Source organism: Balaenoptera ricei, chromosome 1 (assembly GCF_028023285.1).
Source record: "Balaenoptera ricei isolate mBalRic1 chromosome 1, mBalRic1.hap2, whole genome shotgun sequence".
In the NCBI taxonomy this organism is placed as follows: domain Eukaryota; kingdom Metazoa; phylum Chordata; class Mammalia; order Artiodactyla; family Balaenopteridae; genus Balaenoptera; species Balaenoptera ricei.
The window spans coordinates 7,588,034-7,608,110 of NC_082639.1; the positions used below are offsets into that span (position 1 = coordinate 7,588,034).

At 45.4% G+C, this 20,077-nt stretch overlaps 2 protein-coding genes across 3 annotated transcripts in view; both read left to right on the forward strand.

Annotated features, from left to right (window-relative positions):
* The window catches only part of KIF1B (kinesin family member 1B), a 327,303-nt gene that overhangs the window by 3,487 nt on the left and 303,739 nt on the right, over nucleotides 1-20,077 (forward strand). The window contains exon 1 of one of the 2 annotated variants that reach the window (XM_059912572.1): nucleotides 4,857-4,860. The exons of the other annotated variant lie outside the window; for it this stretch is intronic. The gene's annotated coding sequence lies outside the window, so the exon portion shown is untranslated. Of the gene's footprint in view, nucleotides 1-4,856; nucleotides 4,861-20,077 lie in introns of those variants that run through there. 2 annotated transcript variants of the gene reach the window in all.
* Nucleotides 774-19,660, forward strand: RBP7 (retinol binding protein 7). The gene is made up of 4 exons (XM_059912678.1): nucleotides 774-882; nucleotides 13,085-13,263; nucleotides 13,383-13,484; nucleotides 19,418-19,660. The coding sequence occupies exons 1-4, from the start codon at nucleotides 810-812 to the stop codon at nucleotides 19,466-19,468; spliced, it is 405 nt and encodes a 134-aa protein (XP_059768661.1). The 5' UTR covers nucleotides 774-809; the 3' UTR covers nucleotides 19,469-19,660.

Below are 20,077 nucleotides of genomic sequence, written 5' to 3' on the forward strand. Positions count from 1 at the left end.
TTTTTTTAAATAGAAAAAAAAGAAAAGAAATGGACAGATAAGTCTTGGAGCCAGCCTATAGAGAGGGTGTTTGTGGCTATATTATAGGTTAGCCCACATTCGCAACACCTTACTCTTTGGCCTTTCTGTACTGACAAGGCTAAAGACTAGATACTAGATTCCCCCGGCTCCCTTGCAGTTAAAAGTAGCATAAGACACAGTTTGGGCCAATGAGGGTAAACAGAAATCTGATGAAGGGATAATGGCAGGTGGTACTCTACCCCTTCTTTCCCACCTTGAATGTGGATGTTCCGGCTGGAAACCCAGCAGCCAACTCATCCCAGTGAGGTAACCGGCAGGAATCACAGAGCCAGGAGAAGCAGAGAGGTGCCACTTCCGTGACAGTGGAGCTGCCGTATCATCACCGGCAACTGCTTATCCCAGGACTGCTTGATAGGTAAGGAAATAACCCCCTATTTATTGAGACCGCTAGAGTTGGATTTATTGGCATATTATTTGCAGCTGACACAGTAATGAATGCCATGCCTTTGAAGGAGATCCCGTGGTTAGTAACGTGTAGGCAGAGAAAACAGTGTGGCCGTGATCACGGTTTGGAGTTAAAGCAGAGAGGAGGAAACCCAAGGGAAAACTGAGCTATCTCCAAAAGGGAGGTAGCAGAAATCCAGGAGCGCGTGGCGAAGGAGGCTTCGGGTGGGGAGGGCTCCTCCCGGCGCGGTTCCCGCGCGGCCCCGCCCCGGTCCCGCCTCCCCGGCCACACATTTACCTCCCGGGTCCCCACCGCCCACCGCCAGTGCCGCCCCAGCCCCGCCATGCCCACCGACCTCAGCGGCACCTGGAACCTGCTCAGCAGCGACAACTTGGAGGGCTACATGCTGGCCCTAGGTAGGGCCGGGGGGCCGTGCGGGGGCCTCGGGCTCCGGCCGCGCGTCCGGCTCAGGGCGGAGGAGGCCGGGCTGGCCTGTGGGTCAGTCTCCCTGTCTCCCCTCACCCTCGTCCGTCCGTCCGTCCGTCCCCCCGCTTCCCCACACCCCCGTCCATCCTCCGTCTCGCTGTCCGTCCGTCTGACCGTCGGTCTCCCACCCTCGTCCGTCTGTCAGTCCTCCAGTCGGTCTGCTGTCCCCCATCCTTCGGTCTCCCCCATCCCCTTGCCCGCCACCCGCCTGCCCATGTCCCGGTCCCTCCCGTCCTCCCTCCTGTCCGCCGTCCGCCCACCCGCTCCCCGTCCTTTCTCCCCTGTCCGCGAGTCTCTCTGCGTGTCCTTCTGTCTGTCCGCCGGTGCCCCGTGCGTCTCTACCCCGCGGCCGAGGCTCCTGTCCTATCGCGGACTTCCAAGCAGGCGGGGGCGCGGGTGGCATGGGCCCACCTCGCTGGGAGGCTCGGGGACACGATGGGGGTCCACCCGGGTGAGGGGGAGCCCCGGCCCGAAGCCCCTCCCGGGAGAACCTCGCTGCGCAGCCGCTTTAACGCGAGGCTCCGGGCGGCGGCTCTGGGATTCCGCGAGTCCAGTGGCGGTCCCGGGGAGGTCCCGGCCGGCAGCACCGGCATCACCTGGAGCTGGTCCGGGACGCGGATTCGCGGGCCCCAGAGGACCTTCCCCAGCCGGTCTCCGGCCGCGCCCGCGCCCCCAGGTGACTCTGGTGCCCGGTGGAGTTCGGGAGCTACGTTTGAAATCTTTACTTTTCTGGCTTCTCCTAACCTCGAGGGCTTGAGGGGGGTCAAGAAACCCAGACCCCTTCGAGGCCACTACCCCGTCCCCCCCACCCCGGGGCCCAATTCCAGCCGGAAGGACTGTGGGTGGGCGCCTGGAGGGGTCGCTTCCACCGCCCCCTGCCCGGCTTGGGCTCCGGCGCTCTAGGCTCGAGGGAAGGGAACGCGGGGTCCTCCAGGGTGCGTAGGGGGGCGGCGGGGCCCCCGCCAATGACCTTGCTTCCCAGAGGGCCTCAAGAGTTTATTTCCTGCCGGGACTGTAGAACGCCTCCCTTCCGTACCGATTCTTAGTTCGTCCTGCCCTTAGTTTAATTCTTCAGACTTGATGGTTCAGAGTAAGTTCACACCTACTCTGTGCCAAGCACTTTCGCCTAAATGACACCCATCAGGGGCACTATTGACAGCTGGGCCAGAGTTGCTGGGAGTCTAGGGAGCTGGGGGCTGCTCTGGCTCGCCTCCTCATTATCTGACCTGGGCCTCAGTTTCTCCATCTGTAAACTGAGAGCAGGGGGTGGGGGGGTCCATTTTTTTTTCTTTTTTCTTTTAATTGTGCTAAAATAAATATAACATAAAATCGGCCATTTTAACCACTTTGAAACGTACGGTTCTGAGGCTCCCCTGTGTTTTTAAGATCTCCCAGCCTATGGTAAGATTCTCCCCTCCCTTTCTCACACTAAGTAGGGAAGTCTGGAACTTCTCAAGGTAAATCTGATTCATACTGACACAAAACCTCATAGGCAAAGAAAAAGTATTTTTCCTCTACCCATTTTAGGTTCATTGGCTGGGGGCCCTGTAAATTAGACTAAAAAAGACAGAGTAGGGACTTCCCTGGTGGCCCAGTGGTTAAGAATCCGCCTGCCATTGCAGGGGAGATGGGTGCAAGCCCTGGTCCGGGAAGATCCCACAAGCCGCGGAGCAGCTAAGCCCTGTGCACCACAACTACTGAGCCTGCGCTCTACAGCCCGCATGCCACAACTACTGAAGCCCGCGTGCCACAACTACTGAAGCCCGCGTGCCTAGAGCCCGTGCTCTGCAACAAGAGAAACCACCACAATGAGAAGCACGAGCACTGCAACGAAGACCCAACACCGCCAAAAATTAATTAATTAATTAATTATTTTAAAAAAGAGTAACAAGACACAAACAAAGAGAAGTTTGTTAGCACATGCATGGTGAATACACACAGGAACATTCAGTGATGAGCATCTCAGAGTGGTTAGAACTTGGTTATGTGGCATCTTAGCAAAGAGTAATAATTTTGTAGAGAAGTGACAAGACAAAGAAAAGGGCTTTGACTTTCTAGGGGTGGCAAATTGTGGGAAGATAAATACATGGAGGAACTAATGGAAAATGAGAGCTAGTTAGTAAAGTTTATTTTGTAAATTCTGATGCCATCTCTAGGCTGATAGGAATCTAGTGTTGTCTCCCTAACTTCTGTCCAACCTGATACAGAGGCGGGGGGGACACATTTACACAGTTATGTCCTGCTTCTGGGGGAAGGGCAGAGAGTTTTTCTTCTATCTGCTTCCCAATCGTCTTCATTTCAAAATAGTCAGTATGACAAAGTGGCATATCTGAGGGTGGCATATTCTGCTACCCTTCACCTGAATCTCATTTCCTCTCTTTCCCATTCATAAGAAGGAATTAATGATGATTTTTCCCAAAGGCAGTAAATCCTGATAATGTTCTTATCTCCTCACCCCCAAATTAGTGGCGACATGTGACCATAAGTGCTTTCTTCCCTGGTTTCTCTGGCTAGTATCTGGCTTCTTTATGGAAGATAAAGTGCTAAAGATTGGGAGATGGCTTTGAATTTTGCCTTGCTATGCTTTCTCTTTAACCATTTCCATGGCTGGCATTTATTTATTTATTTATTTGGCTGCGTTGGGTCCGTTGCGGCATGCGGGATCTTTCGTTGTGGTGCGGGCTCTTCGTTGCAGCACACAGGCGTCTCTCTAGTTGTGGCATGCAGGTTTTCTCTCTCTAGTTGTGGCGCACAGGCTCCAGAGGGCCTGGGCTTTGTAGTTTGCAGCAGGAGGCCTCTCTAGCTGAGGCGCTCGAACTCAGTAGTTGCAGCGTGCGGGCTTACTTGCCCCGTGGCATGTGGGATCTTAGTTCACCGACCAGGGATTGACCCACGTCCCCAGCATTGGAAGGTGGATTCTTTACCACTGGACCACCAGGGAAGGCCCTCCATGGCTTTTAGAGCAAATTTCTTAGAGAAGAAAACAGGGAATGGAGTCAGAGTCAACATTTCAAGTGTGCAAAGACATCTTTTGTTAAGCCTGTCACGTACCGCAAAGCAGCCTTCTGAGTGTTGTAATTAGTGTTTTTCAAATGTGTATTCATGGAATCCTTCACCTGTCCCCAGTACTGTCCTGCTTTTCTTATGCTCTGCTATGACCCCTTGTTTGATACTTTCTTTTTCGTGGTTTCAGTAGAAGCTTATCAATTATCTGCCACTGTATTAGATCCTAGAGGCCAACAGAGGCTATTTATTTACATTAGCTATCTTCATTTATCATCCAACCCACTTCACAAAGGATTAAGCCGTGGAATATTGAGTCAATATGCTGCCTCACTACTCCTTTTTTTACATTTGGTTCAGGTTCCAGAAAGATACTAGATCCAGACAACAAATGAACTCTTATTTGCAGTCTGTTTCCCAAAAGAAATATAAGTGTGCTAAGGATGCTGGAGTAGAGGCTAGTTAGTATAACAGAGCATCAAACTGGAAACCCAGATAACTAGCCGCCGATTGTTGGTAATAGAATCAAAGTCATATAACCTCTGAGTTCATTTAGATTCCTCATCTGTTAGAGGTGGTTGGATCAGATTTGATATTCTAAAGAGTGTCTAAAATACAAACCAAGGGATCTCTTAGTGTTACCTGAAAACTGGGTTCGCCTCTTGGTGGGTGACCAAGCCAAAGATCAGGAGAAGAAAGGATTTATTATTTCTTGCAGCAAGTAAGGACAACACTGCGGGTCTTTCCCAAAGCAGTGTCTCCCTGAATAGCAAAATTGGTGAAGTTTTAAGCTAAGGGTATATGCATATTCATGAAGGGGTTTGAGCAGAGGAGAATTCAGCATAGAATTGGGCAGAGTCCAAGCTTTAGTTGATTCACCTCAGGAGGGTCAACACCATCATTCCATCCTCCACCTGGGTGGGGGCCTTAGTTCCTGTGGAACTAAGACTGTATCAGATTGTTCTGTATATTCCTTGAGGAGGAATTGTTACCAAACTCAGGTTCAGCTTCTCCTGCTCAAAAGCCAATACTAAAGAGGCAACTGTTGGTAGAAAGGGAAGTTGCTTTAATCAGAAAAGCTGGCGGGCTTCCCTGGTGGCTCAGTGGTTGAGAATCTGCCTGCCAATGCAGGGGACATGGGTTCGAGCCCTGGTCTGGGAAGATCCCACATGCCGCGGAGCAAATGGGCCCGTGAGCCACAATTACTGAGCCTGCGCGTTTGGAGCCTGTGCTCCGCAACAAGAGAGGCCACGATAGAGGCCCGTGCACCGCGATGAAGAGTGGCCCCCACTTGCCGCAACTAGAGAAAGCCCTCGCACAGAAACGAAGACCCAACACAGCCATAAAATAAAAATAAATAAATAAAAATAAAATTTAAAAAAAAAAAAAAAGAAGAAAAGCTGGCAATCTGGGGAGAACGTGGACTCATGTCCCAAAATCAACTCCAAAGATTATGCTCAGCCATGAAAGTTTTTAAAGGGAAAAAGGGGGAAAAAATCTCAGTTAATTATTAAGGTAGGAGGTCAGATTCTTCATCATTTTTCCATTGCTTGCAAACCTGCTGACTTCTCCTGATCTTCCTTTGGATGCTATTTTGCCTGTGTGGTCTGCCTGTAAATTTGCTCAGGGAGTTGCTGGGGGTAGAAAACTAGTCATTCTTTACTTAATTCTTCATTCCTACTTCTTTTAATCTAGGGAAAGAATCAACAGGTTAGGCAAGGCATTGTGAACATTTAGTAGAGCATAAGTCAGGAGTTAGGTTAAATGTTACCTAGTGATCTCATTGTCATAATTAAGGTTTAAGGGGAACAGAAATAGGCAAGCAGGAAAGGGACAAAATAGCTGCTTACAGAAGTAGGACTCTGTTTTATTGCTGAGCTATTTTTTCTTGACTGCTTTTCCTTTGTTCCTGAATTACTAAGACCTGCTCAAGGGCACTCAATATGGCCAGGTTTAGATCACAAAAAGTCTAGGCCATGGGACTTCCCTGGCGGTCCAGTGATTAAGACTCTGTGCTTCCAATGCAGGGGGTGTGGGTTCAATCCCTGGGGAACTAAGACCCCACATACCACATGGCATGGCCAAAAACTAAAATAAAATAAAATAAAAATAAAAGGCAACACCAAAAAAATAAAAATAAAAATGGCAAGGCTAAAAATGGTTTCTCTTATGTCAAGAAAGCCATGCCTGGTTCTCTTTCTCTGGGGGACCCCCTAACCTATCTGCTTACATTAGCATTTTATACAATAGCTGAAATCAGCCTGAAACCTATTGCCAGTTGCCAAAAACCTGGGAAGAAAATGATTTGGCACACATGGCTATTTGTGTGGCAAACACTCTCTTCTGCCTTCCACGTGTAAAAACATAGACTCCAGGGTCAATGCATTTTTCCTGGGCAAAATAGGAGCTCAGATCCAGATGATTGTAGGGTCTTGTTACTCAAGGACCAGCAGAACTCCTTAGAATGCAGACACTTGTGCCTCATCCCAGATCCTGGATCTATGGAATCAGAATCTGCATTCAACCAGATTCTTAGGTGATTCTGAAACTGAGTAGAATCCTGTGGGGCCCTCATGGGTACAAATCCTTTCTGTGTCCCTCCTTTCTTATTTGTAGGAAGTAGGCTTCATTCAGTTTCCTTGACCTTCCCTGAGTTCCAAAGATCAGATTCAAGTTGCTTATCAGGGAAAGGAGGGAATGCAGAAACAAAGGAGGAGCAGTCAAGAAACAATAGTGCAGCCTTGGGGCAGGGTCCTTGTTCCTCCTCAAGAAACATACATAACAATACCTTTGAGTTCTTATGCAGGAACTAAGGTCTCCACCCAGGTGGAGGATGGTAACTTCAGACTGAGCACAAGATTCCTAGAACACCACCCTGAAAGTCTGCACACAGTGGAAGATAGCAGACTCTGACCCCCTCCCCAAATGATTCTCCCTTTAAAAATGTTTATGGTTGTTTTTTTTTAAATAAATTTATTTATTTATTTTTGGCTGCACTTGGTCTTCGTTGCTGCACACGGGCTTTCTCTAGTTGGGCTTTCTCTAGTTGCCGCGAGCAGGGGCTACTCTTCTTTGTGGTGTGCAGTCTTCCCATTGCGGTGGCTTCTATTGTTGCGGAGCATGGGCCATAGGCACGCAGGCTTCAGTGGTTGTGGCATGCGGGCTCAGTAGTTGTCGCTCACAACCTCTAGAGTGCAAGTTCACTCGAGTTGTGAGTAGTTGTGGTGCACGGGCTTAGTTGCTCTGCGGCATGTGGGATCTTCCCGGACCAGGGCTCGAACCCGTGTCCCCTGCATTGGCAGGCAGATTCTTAACCACTGCGCCACGAGGGAAGTCCCCCAGCATCTCTTTTGAGGGGAAAAATTACTCCTTTCTGACTAGGGCTGATCCTGCAACTCCCCAACATGGCTCTGATACTGCTCTTTCCTAGCTTCTGCCAAATTGCAGGGAGAAGAAAGGCAATTTGTCCTTTGGACATCGAAGAAAGTTTGCTTGGGTTCTAAAGTCTGGAGGAGCTAGCTCTGGATCTGGGAGTTCTTGGTGGACCCCACAATAGCAAAGGAAGACCCAAGGTGTGAAGCTCTAGGCAGGAAAGAACGCTGTGCTAATGCCTGCAAGGGCTTGACTGGTCTTGTCTGGACTCCCCTTTAATCTCATGAACATGAGAAGGCAGGGATGTTACCAGCTTGTCCAAGGTCACCACATAAACTGGATTTAAAACCAGTATCTCTTGGCTCCAAGACCCACATTGCCTCAAGATTAGAAATGGCTTTGGGATGAAGGGTTAATGTGAACAGATGAAGTTTAGAAAAGTATATGTTGCGTTGGCCTCTTTGAGATCCTGCCCTAAAATGTGTATGCTCACACACATCCTTGTAATAGGATGTGCATCGTTTAGATCGTCTCTTCCGCCTGCTGGAATGTCTTATTTCCTACTATAAAATCTAATGGTGGGGCTTCCCTGGTGGCGCAGTGGTTGAGAGTCTGCCTGCCAATGCAGGGGAAACGGGTTCGAGCCCTGGTCTGGGAAGATCCCACATGCCGCGGAGCAACTGGGCCCGTGAGCCACAATTACTGAGCCTGCGCGTCTGGAGCCTGTGCTCCACAACGAGAGGCCGCGACAGTGAGAGGCCCGCGCACCGCGATGAAGAGTGGCCCCTGCTTGCGGCAACTAGAGAAAGCCCTCGCACAGAAACGAAGACCCAACACAGCCAATAAATAAATACATAAAATAAATTTTAAAAAAAAATCTAATGGTGTGGAAAAGCATGGTTTGACCTAGACAAAAGCCTTATGGGCACTAAAGCCATTTGGCCACTGAGGTCATGGTAAGTGTAGACCTGGCAGAAAATGACCAGAACTTAAGCTAATTTAAATTTTGATCTTTAAAAAGGCCAGCCTTGCAACTGCAAATCTGTTAAGTGACAATCTTACAGTGTGGTAGTGAAACCGAGTGGGGCCTGCGCACGGAGGCCTTCTTTTGTCCACCATTTCTTCTTTTTTTTAAAAAATATTTATTTATTTATTTGGCTGTGTCGGGTCTTAGTTGCGGCATGCAGGATCTTTTGTTGCGGCACAGGCTTCTCTAGTGGCGGCGTGCGGGCTCCTCTCTAGTTGTGGTGCGTGGGCTTAGATGCCCCACAGCATGTGGGATCTTATTTCCCCAACCAGGAATCAAACCTGAGCCCCCTGCATTGGAAGGCAGATTCTTAACCACTGGACCACCAGGGAAGTCCCTGTCCACCGGTTTTTTAAATTAATTAATTAATTAATTTATTTATTTTTGGCTGTGTTGGGTCTTCGCTGCTACGCGTGGGCTTTCTCTAGTTGCAGCGAGCAGGGGCTACTCTTCATTGTGGTGCGCGGGCTTCTCATTGCGGTGCTTCTCTTCTTGTGGAGCATGGGCTCTAGGGCGGGGGGGGCTTCAGTAGTTGTGTCTTGCGGGCTCTAGAGCACAGGCTCAGTAGCTGTGGCGCATGCTCTTAACTAAGAGCTCCGCGGCCTGTGGGATCTTCCTGGGTCAGGGCTCGCACCCGTGTCCCCTGCGTTGGCAGGCGGATTCCACTGCGCCACCAGCGAAGTCCGTGTCCACCATTTCTTGTAGGCAAGACTCCAGCCTCCATGACCTTCCCTGAGTTCCAAAGCACAGATTCAAAAAGTTGCTAGTCAAGGGAGGAGCAGCCAAGAAACCACCTGAGGCGAGATTACAGGGACCAGAGAAGCTCGTTAAGATGAGGAGACGACCACCTGAGATGAGGTTAAGCAAGTACAAGCCCTGCTCACACCCTAATCTTGTCAGAGACTTCCCCGCCTTTGAACCACTGTTATAAAACCCTTCATCAAATCCTCTGGGGTTGGGACACAGTTTTTCGAGGCCAGAGCCCGCTGTGTGCCCCTTTGCCTGGCAAAGCAATAAAGCTCTCCTGTTCTACTTCACCCAAAACTCTGTCTCCGGGATTTGATTAGGCACCGGTGCACGGAGAGGCCGAGCTTTCAGTAACAGTAGTACTAATTATAAATTTACTAGCAACAAATCATCTCACTGATGGTAAAAGCATAACTGATGTAAAGTAATTATCTAAAGTTTGGATTCTTGTTTGTTTGGGGTTTTTTTGTTTTTTTTTAATTTATTTATTTTTGGCTGTGTTGGGTCTTCGTTGCTGCGCGCGGGCTTTCTCTAGTTGCGGTGAGCAGGGGCTACTCTTCGTTGAGGTTCGCAGGCTTCTCATTGCAGTGGCTTCTCTTGTGGAGCATGAGCTCTAGGCGGGTGGGCTTCAGTAGTTGTGGCACGCAGGCTCAGTAGTTGTGGCTCTCGGGCTCTAGAGCGCAGGCTCAGTAGTTGGGGCGCACCGGCTTAGTTGCTCTGCGGCATGTGGGATCTTCCCGGACCAGGGCTCGAACCCGTGTCCCCTGCATTAGCAGGCGGATTCTTAACCACTGCACCACCAGGGAAGCCCTCTTGTTTGTTTTTGTTCCACATACAGAATAAGGTTTAAGGAAAGTCCGTGATAACTATTTTAAATTTGGCTTGGTCATTTTAATAATCGGATAAATATTTTAAGGGTTTAGCCTCAATGTTTAAACATTGCTGAAAACAAGTAAAGACTGGATCATTTGCATTTCGTGCTAAAAACTTGAGCTCTAGGTTAAAAAAACTTGAAAACAAATTTTATTGAAGTATAGTTGATTTACGATGTTGTGTTGATTTCTGCTGTAAAACAGTGATTGAGTTATATGTATGTATTCTTTTTCATATTCTTTTCCATTATGGTTTATCACAGGTTATTGAATATAGTTCCCTGTGCTATACAGTAGGACCTTGTTGTTTATCCATCCTATATATAATAGCTTGCATCTGCTAATCCCAAGCTCCCAATCCTTCCCTCCCCCACTCCACCCCTCTTGCCAGCCACAAGAGAGGTGTGAGTCTATGTCTGTGAGTCTGTTTCTGTTTCGTAGATATTTATATTTTAGATTCCACGTATAAGTGATATCATATGGTGTCTTTCTCTTTCTGACTTACTTCACTTAGTATGATAATCTCTAGGTCCATCCATGTTGCTGCAAATGGCATTATTTCATTCTAAAACATTTACACTATCATTGAGCTTAAAAATGGGTAGGACTGGGAATTCCTTGGCAGTCCAGTGGTTAGGACTCCGCGCTGTCACTGCCCAGGTTCAATCCCTGGTCACGGAACCAGGATCCCGCAAGCCGCGTGGCAAGGCCAAAAAAAGAAAAATTTTTTAAGAAGACAAAAGGAATGGGTGGGGGCTAATGAGATGCTGAAGGACCCCTACTCAGGGCTTGGCCACGTTTTCTAGGCTGGAAATGGAAGTATGAGGCGCCCGGCCCTGGGAAGCACAGCTAACCCCAAGTGGCAGTCGTGTCAGGAAAAACCGAATCTGTTAGGGAAACAAATTAAAACAGGGGTCAACTCTGGGACCAAGCTACCTGCAATGAGGTACGTAAGTCTCTGAAATGAAGATTCCTAAAACTTTATTATACATAATAGGACAATCCCTAAATAGGAGCACCATGCCCTGTGACTCATAGAATTGTCCAGGGTGACGGGCCAGCATATAGCTGTGGCTGCCTGATCAGGTCAGATCGTGTCACCTGCTCTAAACATTCCGGTGGCTCCCATCTGACTCCATCTTGCTCTGGGTTAAAGTCCGATGGTCCTTATTGTCCCCTCGCATCTCATCTCTAGGTCCCCTCCTCCTCCTCATTCCCCCTCATTCTGCTCCGGCCACCCCAGGCTCCTGGGTGTTCCTGAGACCATCCTGCACGCCCTTCCTGGGATCCTTGTGACCTCTGTCTTACACTTCTTTCCCCCCAGATCTGCACAGCTTACAGCTCACTTCGTCATCTCCCTCAGCTCTGGCTGAAATGGCACTTGGCTTCCCTATTTAAAATAGCAACCCTGTTTGGGTTATTTGTATGGAAATATGTTAATATAAATGTTTCAGACATTACATGAAATTTCTAAAAATCTTATATGTTCTGGTATAATGTTATAAGTCATAATTCTAGTTATTACTTTAAAATGTATTTAAAAAAAAATAGCAACCCTGTGTCCTCAAGTCCATTCTCTACATCTGCGTCTTTATTCCTGTCCTGCCCCTAGCTGGGATGAAGTGAGAGAGTGACATGGACTTATATATACTACTAAATGTAAAATAGATAGCTAGTGGGAAGCAGCCGCATAGCACAGGGAGATCAGCTGGGTTCTTTGTGACCACCTAGAGGGGTGGGATAGGGAGAGTGGGAGGGAGACACAAGAGGGAGGGGATATGGGGATATATGTATACATATAGCTGATTCACTTTGTTATAAAGCAGAAACTAACACACAATTGTAAAACAATTACACTCCAATAAAGATGTTAAAAATAAATAAATAAATAAATAAATAAATAAATAAATAAATAAAATAAAATAGCAACCCTTACCTCTAGTACATAATGGGTTGAAAGCCACTTAATGGGAGCTGTCTATACCAAAACGCTGATCGTTTCAGCATTCCATGTTTCAGTGTGTGACTCTTTTTTAAAGCTTATTAAAGATTTCTCAATGTATAGTAGTATTTGCATGATTACAGTGTTTTTTTGAGGTGCTTTTTTCCCTCTTTTTTCGTTTTAATTTTTTTCTTTTTTTTCTTGTTTTAATTTTTAAAATTAAAAAAATTTTTTTAAATTATTAATTTTTTGTTTGGCTGCACCACACAGCTTGCGGGATCTTAGTTCCCCGACCAGGGATCGAACCCAGGCTCTTGGCAGTGAAAGCGCCGAGTCCTAACCACTGAACTGCCAGGGAATTCCCTATTTGTTTTTCTTTTTTGTTAGAGGTGCTTTGTTTTGTTTTGTTTTTTTCCCAGCGTTCAGAAACTGTTCAAATGCTGTCTTAATTGGAAGTGTAAATGTATAAAGCAGAAAAAGGCAGCATCGCTGTGACTGAGGCTGGATTGTGGCCTGAGCCCAGCCCCCTTGGCTTCCTCGTCCTCTTGTCAACCTCTGAGGGGATTCCCAGAACTGTCTCTGCCATGCCCAGCTTCAAATCCATCACCTAACACACAGCCAGCCAAATGAACTTTCCCTGAAAGCTGTTCAAGATTTTTTTAAAAAATTTTATTTATTTATTTATTTATTTATTTTTGGCTGTGTTGGGTCTTCGTTTCTGTGCGAGGGCTTTCTCTAGTTGCGGCAAGTGGGGGCCACTCTTCATCGCGGTGCGCGGGCCTCTCACTATCGCGGCCTCTCTTGTTGCGGAACACAGGCTCCAGTCGCGCAGGCTCAGTAGTTGTGGGTCACGGGCCCAGTTGCTCTGCGGCATGTGGGATCTTCCCAGACCAGGGCTGAAACCCGTGTTCCCTGCATTGGCAGGCAGATTCTCAACCACTGCGCCACCAGGAAGCCCTGTTCAAGATTTTTAATCAGCCTCTGGAAGGAGATTTGCCAGGATAGCTGACCCTGTAGATCCAATTTTGTCAGGAAACGATGCTGAAGTTGTAAAAGCAACACTAGCCATCAAATGCAATGATTTTGAGGACAGCTGCCAAGTTCTTAGCTTTTGCATCTCAAGGAAATGTTGAAATGTCTTCTTTTCTTTCTAAAAAATTATTTTTAAGATATTGACTTTGCCACTCGTAAGATAGCCAAGCTGCTGAAACCACAGAAAGTGATTGAGCAGAATGGGGATTCTTTTACCATCCACACAAACAGCAGCTTCAGGAACTACCTTGTGAAATTTAAAGTTGGAGAAGAATTTGATGAGGATAACAAAGGCCTGGATAACAGAAAATGCAAGGTAAAAATTAAAGTAATGACACAGGCTTTTAGTTTTGCAAGGTTACCTTGGCACCTTCCCTAGTAATACCTGAGGATGTTGCTAGAGCACACCAGTATTTTCTCCCATCCCTCATGCAGAGCTTGGTCATCTGGGACAATGACAGACTCACCTGTGTGCAGAAGGGGGAAAAGAAGAACAGAGGCTGGACCCATTGGATTGAAGGGGACCAACTCTACCTGGTACTCGCCCTGTTTTGTCTTTTTTTAAATTTTATTGATGTATAGTTGATTTACAATGTGTTAATTTCTGCTGTGCAGCAAAGTGACTCAGTTATATATATTCTTTTTTATATTCTTTTCTATCATGGTTTATCTCAGGACATTGAGTATAGTTCCCTGTGCCATCCAGTAGGACCTTGTGGTCCATCCATTCTATATGTAATAGTTTGCATCTACTAACCCCAAACTCCCAGTCCATCCCTTCCCTCCCCCCGCCCTTGGCAACCACAAGTCTGGTCTCTATGTCTGTGAGTTTTTTTGTGCTTCAAAAGTAGGTTCATTTGTGTCATATTTTATATTCCACATATGAGTGATATCATATGATATTTGTTTTTCTCTGTCTGACTTACTTCACTTAGTATGATAATCTGTAGTTGCATCCATGTTGCTGCAAATGGCATTATTTTGTTCTTTTTTATGGCTGAGTAGTATTCCATTGTGTGTGTGTGTGTGTGTGTGTGTGTGTGTGTGTGTGTGTATCATATCTTCTTTATCCATTCATCTGTCAATGGACATTTAGATTGTTTCCATGTCTTGCCTATTGTGAATAATGCTGCTATGAACATAGGGGTGCATGTATCTTTTTGAATTATAGTTTTGTCTGGGTATATGCTGAAGAGTGGGATTGCTGGATCATATGGTAATTCTTTTTTTTTGTATTTATTAATTTATTATTATTATTTTTTATATACAGCAGGTTCTTATTATCCATTTTATACATATCAGTGTATACATGTCAATCCCAATCTCCCAATTCATTTCACCCCACCCCCACCCCCACCCCTGCTTTCCCCCCTTGGTGTCCATACGTTTGTTCTCTGTATCTGTGTCTCAACTTCTGCCTTGCAAACCAGTTCAACTGTACCATTTTTCTAGATTCCACACATATGCGTTAATATATATTTGTTTTTCTCTTTCTCACTTGCTTCACAGTCTCTAGGCCCATCCACATCTCTACAAATGACCCAATTTTGTTCCTTTTCATGGCTGAGTAATATTCCATTGTGTATATGTACCACATCTCCTTTATCCATTCATCTGTCGATGGGCATTTAGGTTGCTTCCATGACGTGGCTATTGTAAACAGTGCTGCAGTGAACACTGGGGTGCATGTGTCTTTTTGAATTGTGGTTTTCTCTGGGTATATGCCCAGTAGTGGGATTGCTGAGTCATATGATAATTCTATTTTTAGTTTTTTTAAGGAACCTGCAAACTGTTCTCCATAGTGGCTGCACCAATTGACATTCCCACCAACAGTGTAAGAGGGTTCCCTTTTCTCCACACCCTCTCCAGCATATGTTGTTTTTAGACTTTTTAATGATGGTTATTCTGACTGGTGTGAGCTGGTACCTCATTGTGGTTTTGATTTGCATTTCTCTAATAATTAGTGATGTTGAGCATCCTTTCATGTGCCTATTGGCCATTTGTATGTCTTCTTTGGAGAAATGTATATTTAGGTCTTCTGCCCATTTTTTTTTTTTTTTTTTTTTTTTTTTTTTAGAGACGGGGTCTCGCTATGTTGCCCAGGCTGGAGTGCAGTGGCTATTCACAGGCGCGATCCCACTACTGATCAGCACGGGAGTTTTGACCTGCTCCGTTTCCGACCTGGGCCGGTTCACCCCTCCTTAGGCAACCTGGTGGTCCCCCGCTCCCGGGAGGTCACCATATTGATGCCGAACTTAGTGCGGACACCCGATCGGCATAGCGCACTACAGCCCAGAACTCCTGGGCTCAAGCGATTCTCCTGCCTCAGCCTCCCGAGTAGCTGGGACTACAGGCGCGCGCCACCGCGCCCGGCCTGCCCATTATTTTGATTGGGTTGTTTGTATTTTCTTGTTCCGTGTTCTTATTTTTGATGAGATTATTAAAGAAAATGTTAAACAGGAAACCATGACCAGCAATCCTACCATCCCGACTCACTGTTTTCAATTTGGTATCTTACCATCCAGTCTGTTAGAATATTGTGCCTTTTCATTCAATAGAAAAACATATTCCAGGTTTCTAAATAATTTCCCTATTGAATTCATCATGTATAAATTGAATACATATAATAACGTAGCAAACTGGCTGCATAATATTCCATCAGGTTCATGAACTCTCATATTAGTAAAACATTTTCTTAATTTCAATGTCCAGGAATATTTCAGGGTCTTTTCAGCTGTTTCTTAAATTCACATAAACAGACCTCTTTGCATGCATGGATTTATTCCCTTGGGAAGAATTCACAGAGAGGATCAGTGTTGTCAGAGACATCATTGCCTCCTGCTACTTTGTTGCCTTACTCGCTTCCAAAAGGGTACATCAATTTCTTATGCCACCAGCACTTCAAGACCATACAAATTATAGCTCAACCTAATCAATAATTTCTAAATATAATCTAGAGGGTATAAAATTGTACATCAAGGCTTAATTATGGCTTTTAAAATGAGAATTTCTTCCTGCCATACAGGTATGTTACAATGGCTTACATTTTTTTAAAAATTATTTATTTATTTATTTATGGCTGCATTGGGTCTTCGTTGCTGCGCGTGGGCTTTCTCTAGTTGCGGTGAGCAATTACTCTTTACTGTGGTGCGCAGGCTTCTCGTTGCAGTGGCTTCTCTTGTTGTGGAGCACAGGCTCTAGGTGCACGGGCTTCAGTAGCTGTGGCACGTGGGCTCAGCAGTTGTGGCTCGCGGGCTCTAGAGCGCAGGCTCAGTAGTTGTGGCGCACGGGCTTAGTTGCTCCACGGCATGTGGGATCTTCCCAGACCAGGGCTCGAACCCACGTCCCCTGTATTCGCAGGTGGATTCTTAACCACTGCACCACCAGGGAATCCCTGGCTTACATTTTTTGAGTGATGATTTTGTGTGTGATTACTTAGCTAAATCCTTTGAGTGCATTTTCTTACTTAGTCTTCAAGACAATCCTGTGAAAGGGACACTATTTTTCCCATTTACAAATGAAGAGATTGAGATTTTGAAATTCCCCAAGGTTGCAGAGTAGAGATTCAAATCTAAGTCTGACAAGAATGTGTGTTTTCAACTCTATGTTTTTTTAAGTCTCAACGTACATGTGAAATCTAGGTGAGATCCATGAAAACAAAATGAGAGCACTCATCTTAAAGTTGGATATGGGTGGTATTTGAGAGTCTGGGGATTCTTTGATTACAAAGACACTGAAGATATTTTGATTCTTAGATTGACAAATCTCACACTCTTCTAGCAATAAAAACAAAGTTAAGAAACTTGCCATCACAAAAATGTAACATGAAACTACAAAGAAAACACAAATTTGTTTGAGGATTCAGATTAGTTGGCTGTAAGAAGTAATGTTCAAACTGCATGCATCCTTCTTTGGCATAGCCAAGAACTCTGCCTAAGCAGAGGATAGAAGGACCCTTGCTCTAAGGATACTCTTGGGATGATTCTTACAAGCTGTGATACAATAAAAATAAATATTTGAACAATCCTATTCACCATTGCAACAAAAAGAATAAAATATCTAGGAATAAACCTACCTAAGGAGGTAAAAGACCTGCACTCAGAAAACTGTAAGACACTGATGAAAGAAAGCAAAGATGACAAACAGATGGAGAGATATACCATGTTCTTGGAATGGAAGAGTCAATATTGTGAAAATGACTATACTACCCAAAGCAATCTACAGATTCAATGCAATCCCTATCAAATTACCAGTGGCATTTTTTTACAGAACTAGAACAAATATCTTAAAATTTGTATGGAGACACAAAAGACCCCGAATAGCCAAAGTGGTCTTGAGGGAAAAAAACGGAGCTGGAGGAATCAGACTCCCTGACTTCAGACTATACTACAAAGCTACAGTAATCAAGACAATATGGTACTGGCACAAAAACAGAAATATAGATATATGGAACAGGATAGAAAGCCCAGAGATAAACCCATGCACCTATGGTCAACTAATCTATGACAAAGGAGGCAAGGATATACAATGGAGAAAAGACAGTCTCTTCAATAAGTGGTGTGTTGGGAAAACTGGACAGCTACGTGTAAAAGAATGAAATTAGAACACTCCCTAACACCATACACAAAAATGAACTCAAAATGGATTAGAGACCTAAATGTAAGACCAGACACTATAAAACTCTTAGCAGAAGACATAGGAAGAACACTCTTTGACATAAATCACAGCAAGATCTTTTTTGATCCACCTCCTAGAGTAATGGAAATAAAAACAAAAATAAACAAATGGGACCTAATGAAACTTAAAAGCTTTTGCACAGCAAAGGAAACTACAAACAAGGTGAAAAGACAACCCTCAGAATGGGAGAAAATATTTGCAAATGAATCAATGGACAAAGGATTAATCTCCAAAATATATAAACAGCTCATGCAGCTGAATATTAAAAAAACAAACAACCCAATCAGAAAATGGGCAGAAGACCTAAATAGACATTTCTCCAAAGAAGACATACAGATGGCCAAGAAGCACATGAAAAGCTGCTCAACATCACTAATTATTAGAGAAATACAAATCAAAACTACAATGAGGTATCACCTCACACCAGTTAGAATGGGCATCATCAGAAAATCTACAAACAACAAATGCTGGAGAGGGTGTGGAGAAAAGGGAACCCTCTTGCACTGTTGGTGGGAATGTAAATTGATACCGCCACTATGGAGAACAGTATGGAGTGTTTTTAGTTAAAAAACTAAAAAGAGAATTGCCATATGACCCAGCAATCCCACTACTGGCATATACACTAATATGTATAAAATGGATAACTAATAAGAACCTGCTGTATAAAAAAATAAATAAGATAAAATTCAAAAATTCAAAAAAAATAGAGTATACAAAAATAAATAAATAAATAAATAAATATTTGGTCTTTGTACCTGGTTCCTAAAACCCCTGGAATCTCAGAGTAATGAGGGTGTCTTCTGTGTGCTAATGAGATGACTGGTGGCTGGGGACCCTAGATAGCTGCAGGATGGGGGCTGGTCCCAAGAAAGATCAAGGCATTATTAGAAGGCTGGAACTCTCAGCACAGCCCCTGAGCTTGGGTGAGGGAAGAGCATCTGCAGATTCAGCTAATGACCAATGGCCAATGATTTAAGCTATCATGCCTGTGTAATGAAACCTCCATAAAAACCCCTACCTAAGGGGGTTCAGAGAGCTTCCTGGTTGGTAAAGACATAGAAGTGCTGGAAGGGTAGCCCTCCTGGAGCTCTGCCCGCCCTGCCAAATGCCCCCCCGCCCCGCCCCCAGCGATACCTTCTCCTATGCATGTCTTCCGTTTGGCTCTTCCTGAGTTGCATCCTTTACATTAAATCTGTAAGTGCAAGTAAAGAGTGTTTCTGTGAGCCATTCTAGCAAAGTATTGAACCTGAGGAGGGGGTTGTGGGAATCCCCAATTTACGGTTGTTCGGTCGGAAGTATGGGTGGCCTAGGACTTGTGACTGATGTCTGAAATAAGGGCAATCTCATGAGACTAAGCCCTTGACCTGTGGGGTCTGCACTGCTCTGGTCCTCAGTGTCAGAACTGAATTAAATTCTTGGCCATCCAGCAGTGGATAAGACTCCGTGCTCCCAGTGCAGTGGGCGTGGGTTCGATCCCTGGTCAGGGAACTAGATCCCACATGCATGTCTCAACTAAGGAGCCCACATGCTGCAACTAAGGAGCCCGCCTGCCGCAACTAAGACCTGGTGCAACTAAATAAATAAATATTTTTTTAAAAAGAGAAGGAAAGATACAAGTAAAAGTGAAAATTTAAAAAAAGAAAAATTCTTGACCATCCAGTTTGGCGTCAGAGGGTTGGAGACATGGGATTGGAAAAGACACCACGTACCTGGTGTCAGAAGTGTTGTGACTAATAGTAATAGACCACATGCCAACTCATCTTCTTTCGTCTTCCCTTCCTCCCTGCCCTTAGGAAATGTTCTGTGAAGGCCAAGTGTGCAAACAAACGTTCCAGAGAGCTTGATCTGGATCCAACCGCAGAGTCCACATGAGGCAGTAGCTTAATGCTGAATTATATTCCAGAATAAACAGGTGTTGATCTGTCCTGGTTTCGTGGATGGGGCCTTGTGGTCGGAAAGATGTCACACATCCTGTACCAGAAGCCATTTGGATTGTGAGAAAACGTCTCAGCTTCAATAAACCTGTCCAATGATTATGACTTTTTCCTTCTAAATTTAGCATATCCTTATTTTCAGAAATATTTGGAAGCCTTCTAGGCACACCACTGACACACCAATGAACAAGTTTTAATTCCCGCCTTCCAGGTCTAGTGAGGAAAATGGAGGAAACAAACAGTCTGATCAGTGGTGAGAAGTATAGGCAGCTGTGAGAGCTCAGGAGGGGCAAACCTGCCATCTGGGGATGGGCAAGTGGTGGCAGGGGTCTGCGGTATTTCTGGAGGTGCTCCTTAAGCTGGGACCTGAAGCATAGGTAAGCAGGAAGCATTCTAGGCAAAAGTTGGAGGGATATTTGAAGAACTGAAAAGATTGCTATAGCTGCAACTTAGGGTGTATTGGGTGGGGTGGGGAGGGGAGAGATAGCAGGGGAAAACTGACATGACAGTCAGGGGCCC

Bases quoted from the DNA above. Each gene is read 5' to 3' on its own strand.
- RBP7 (XM_059912678.1), top strand. From the start codon at position 810: ATGCCCACCGACCTCAGCGGCACCTGGAACCTGCTCAGCAGCGACAAC. The intron at 13,264-13,382 runs GTAAAAATTAAA...TCCCTCATGCAG, and splicing joins TGGATAACAGAAAATGCAAG to AGCTTGGTCATCTGGGACAA. The intron at 13,485-19,417 runs GTACTCGCCCTG...CCCTGCCCTTAG, and splicing joins AAGGGGACCAACTCTACCTG to GAAATGTTCTGTGAAGGCCA.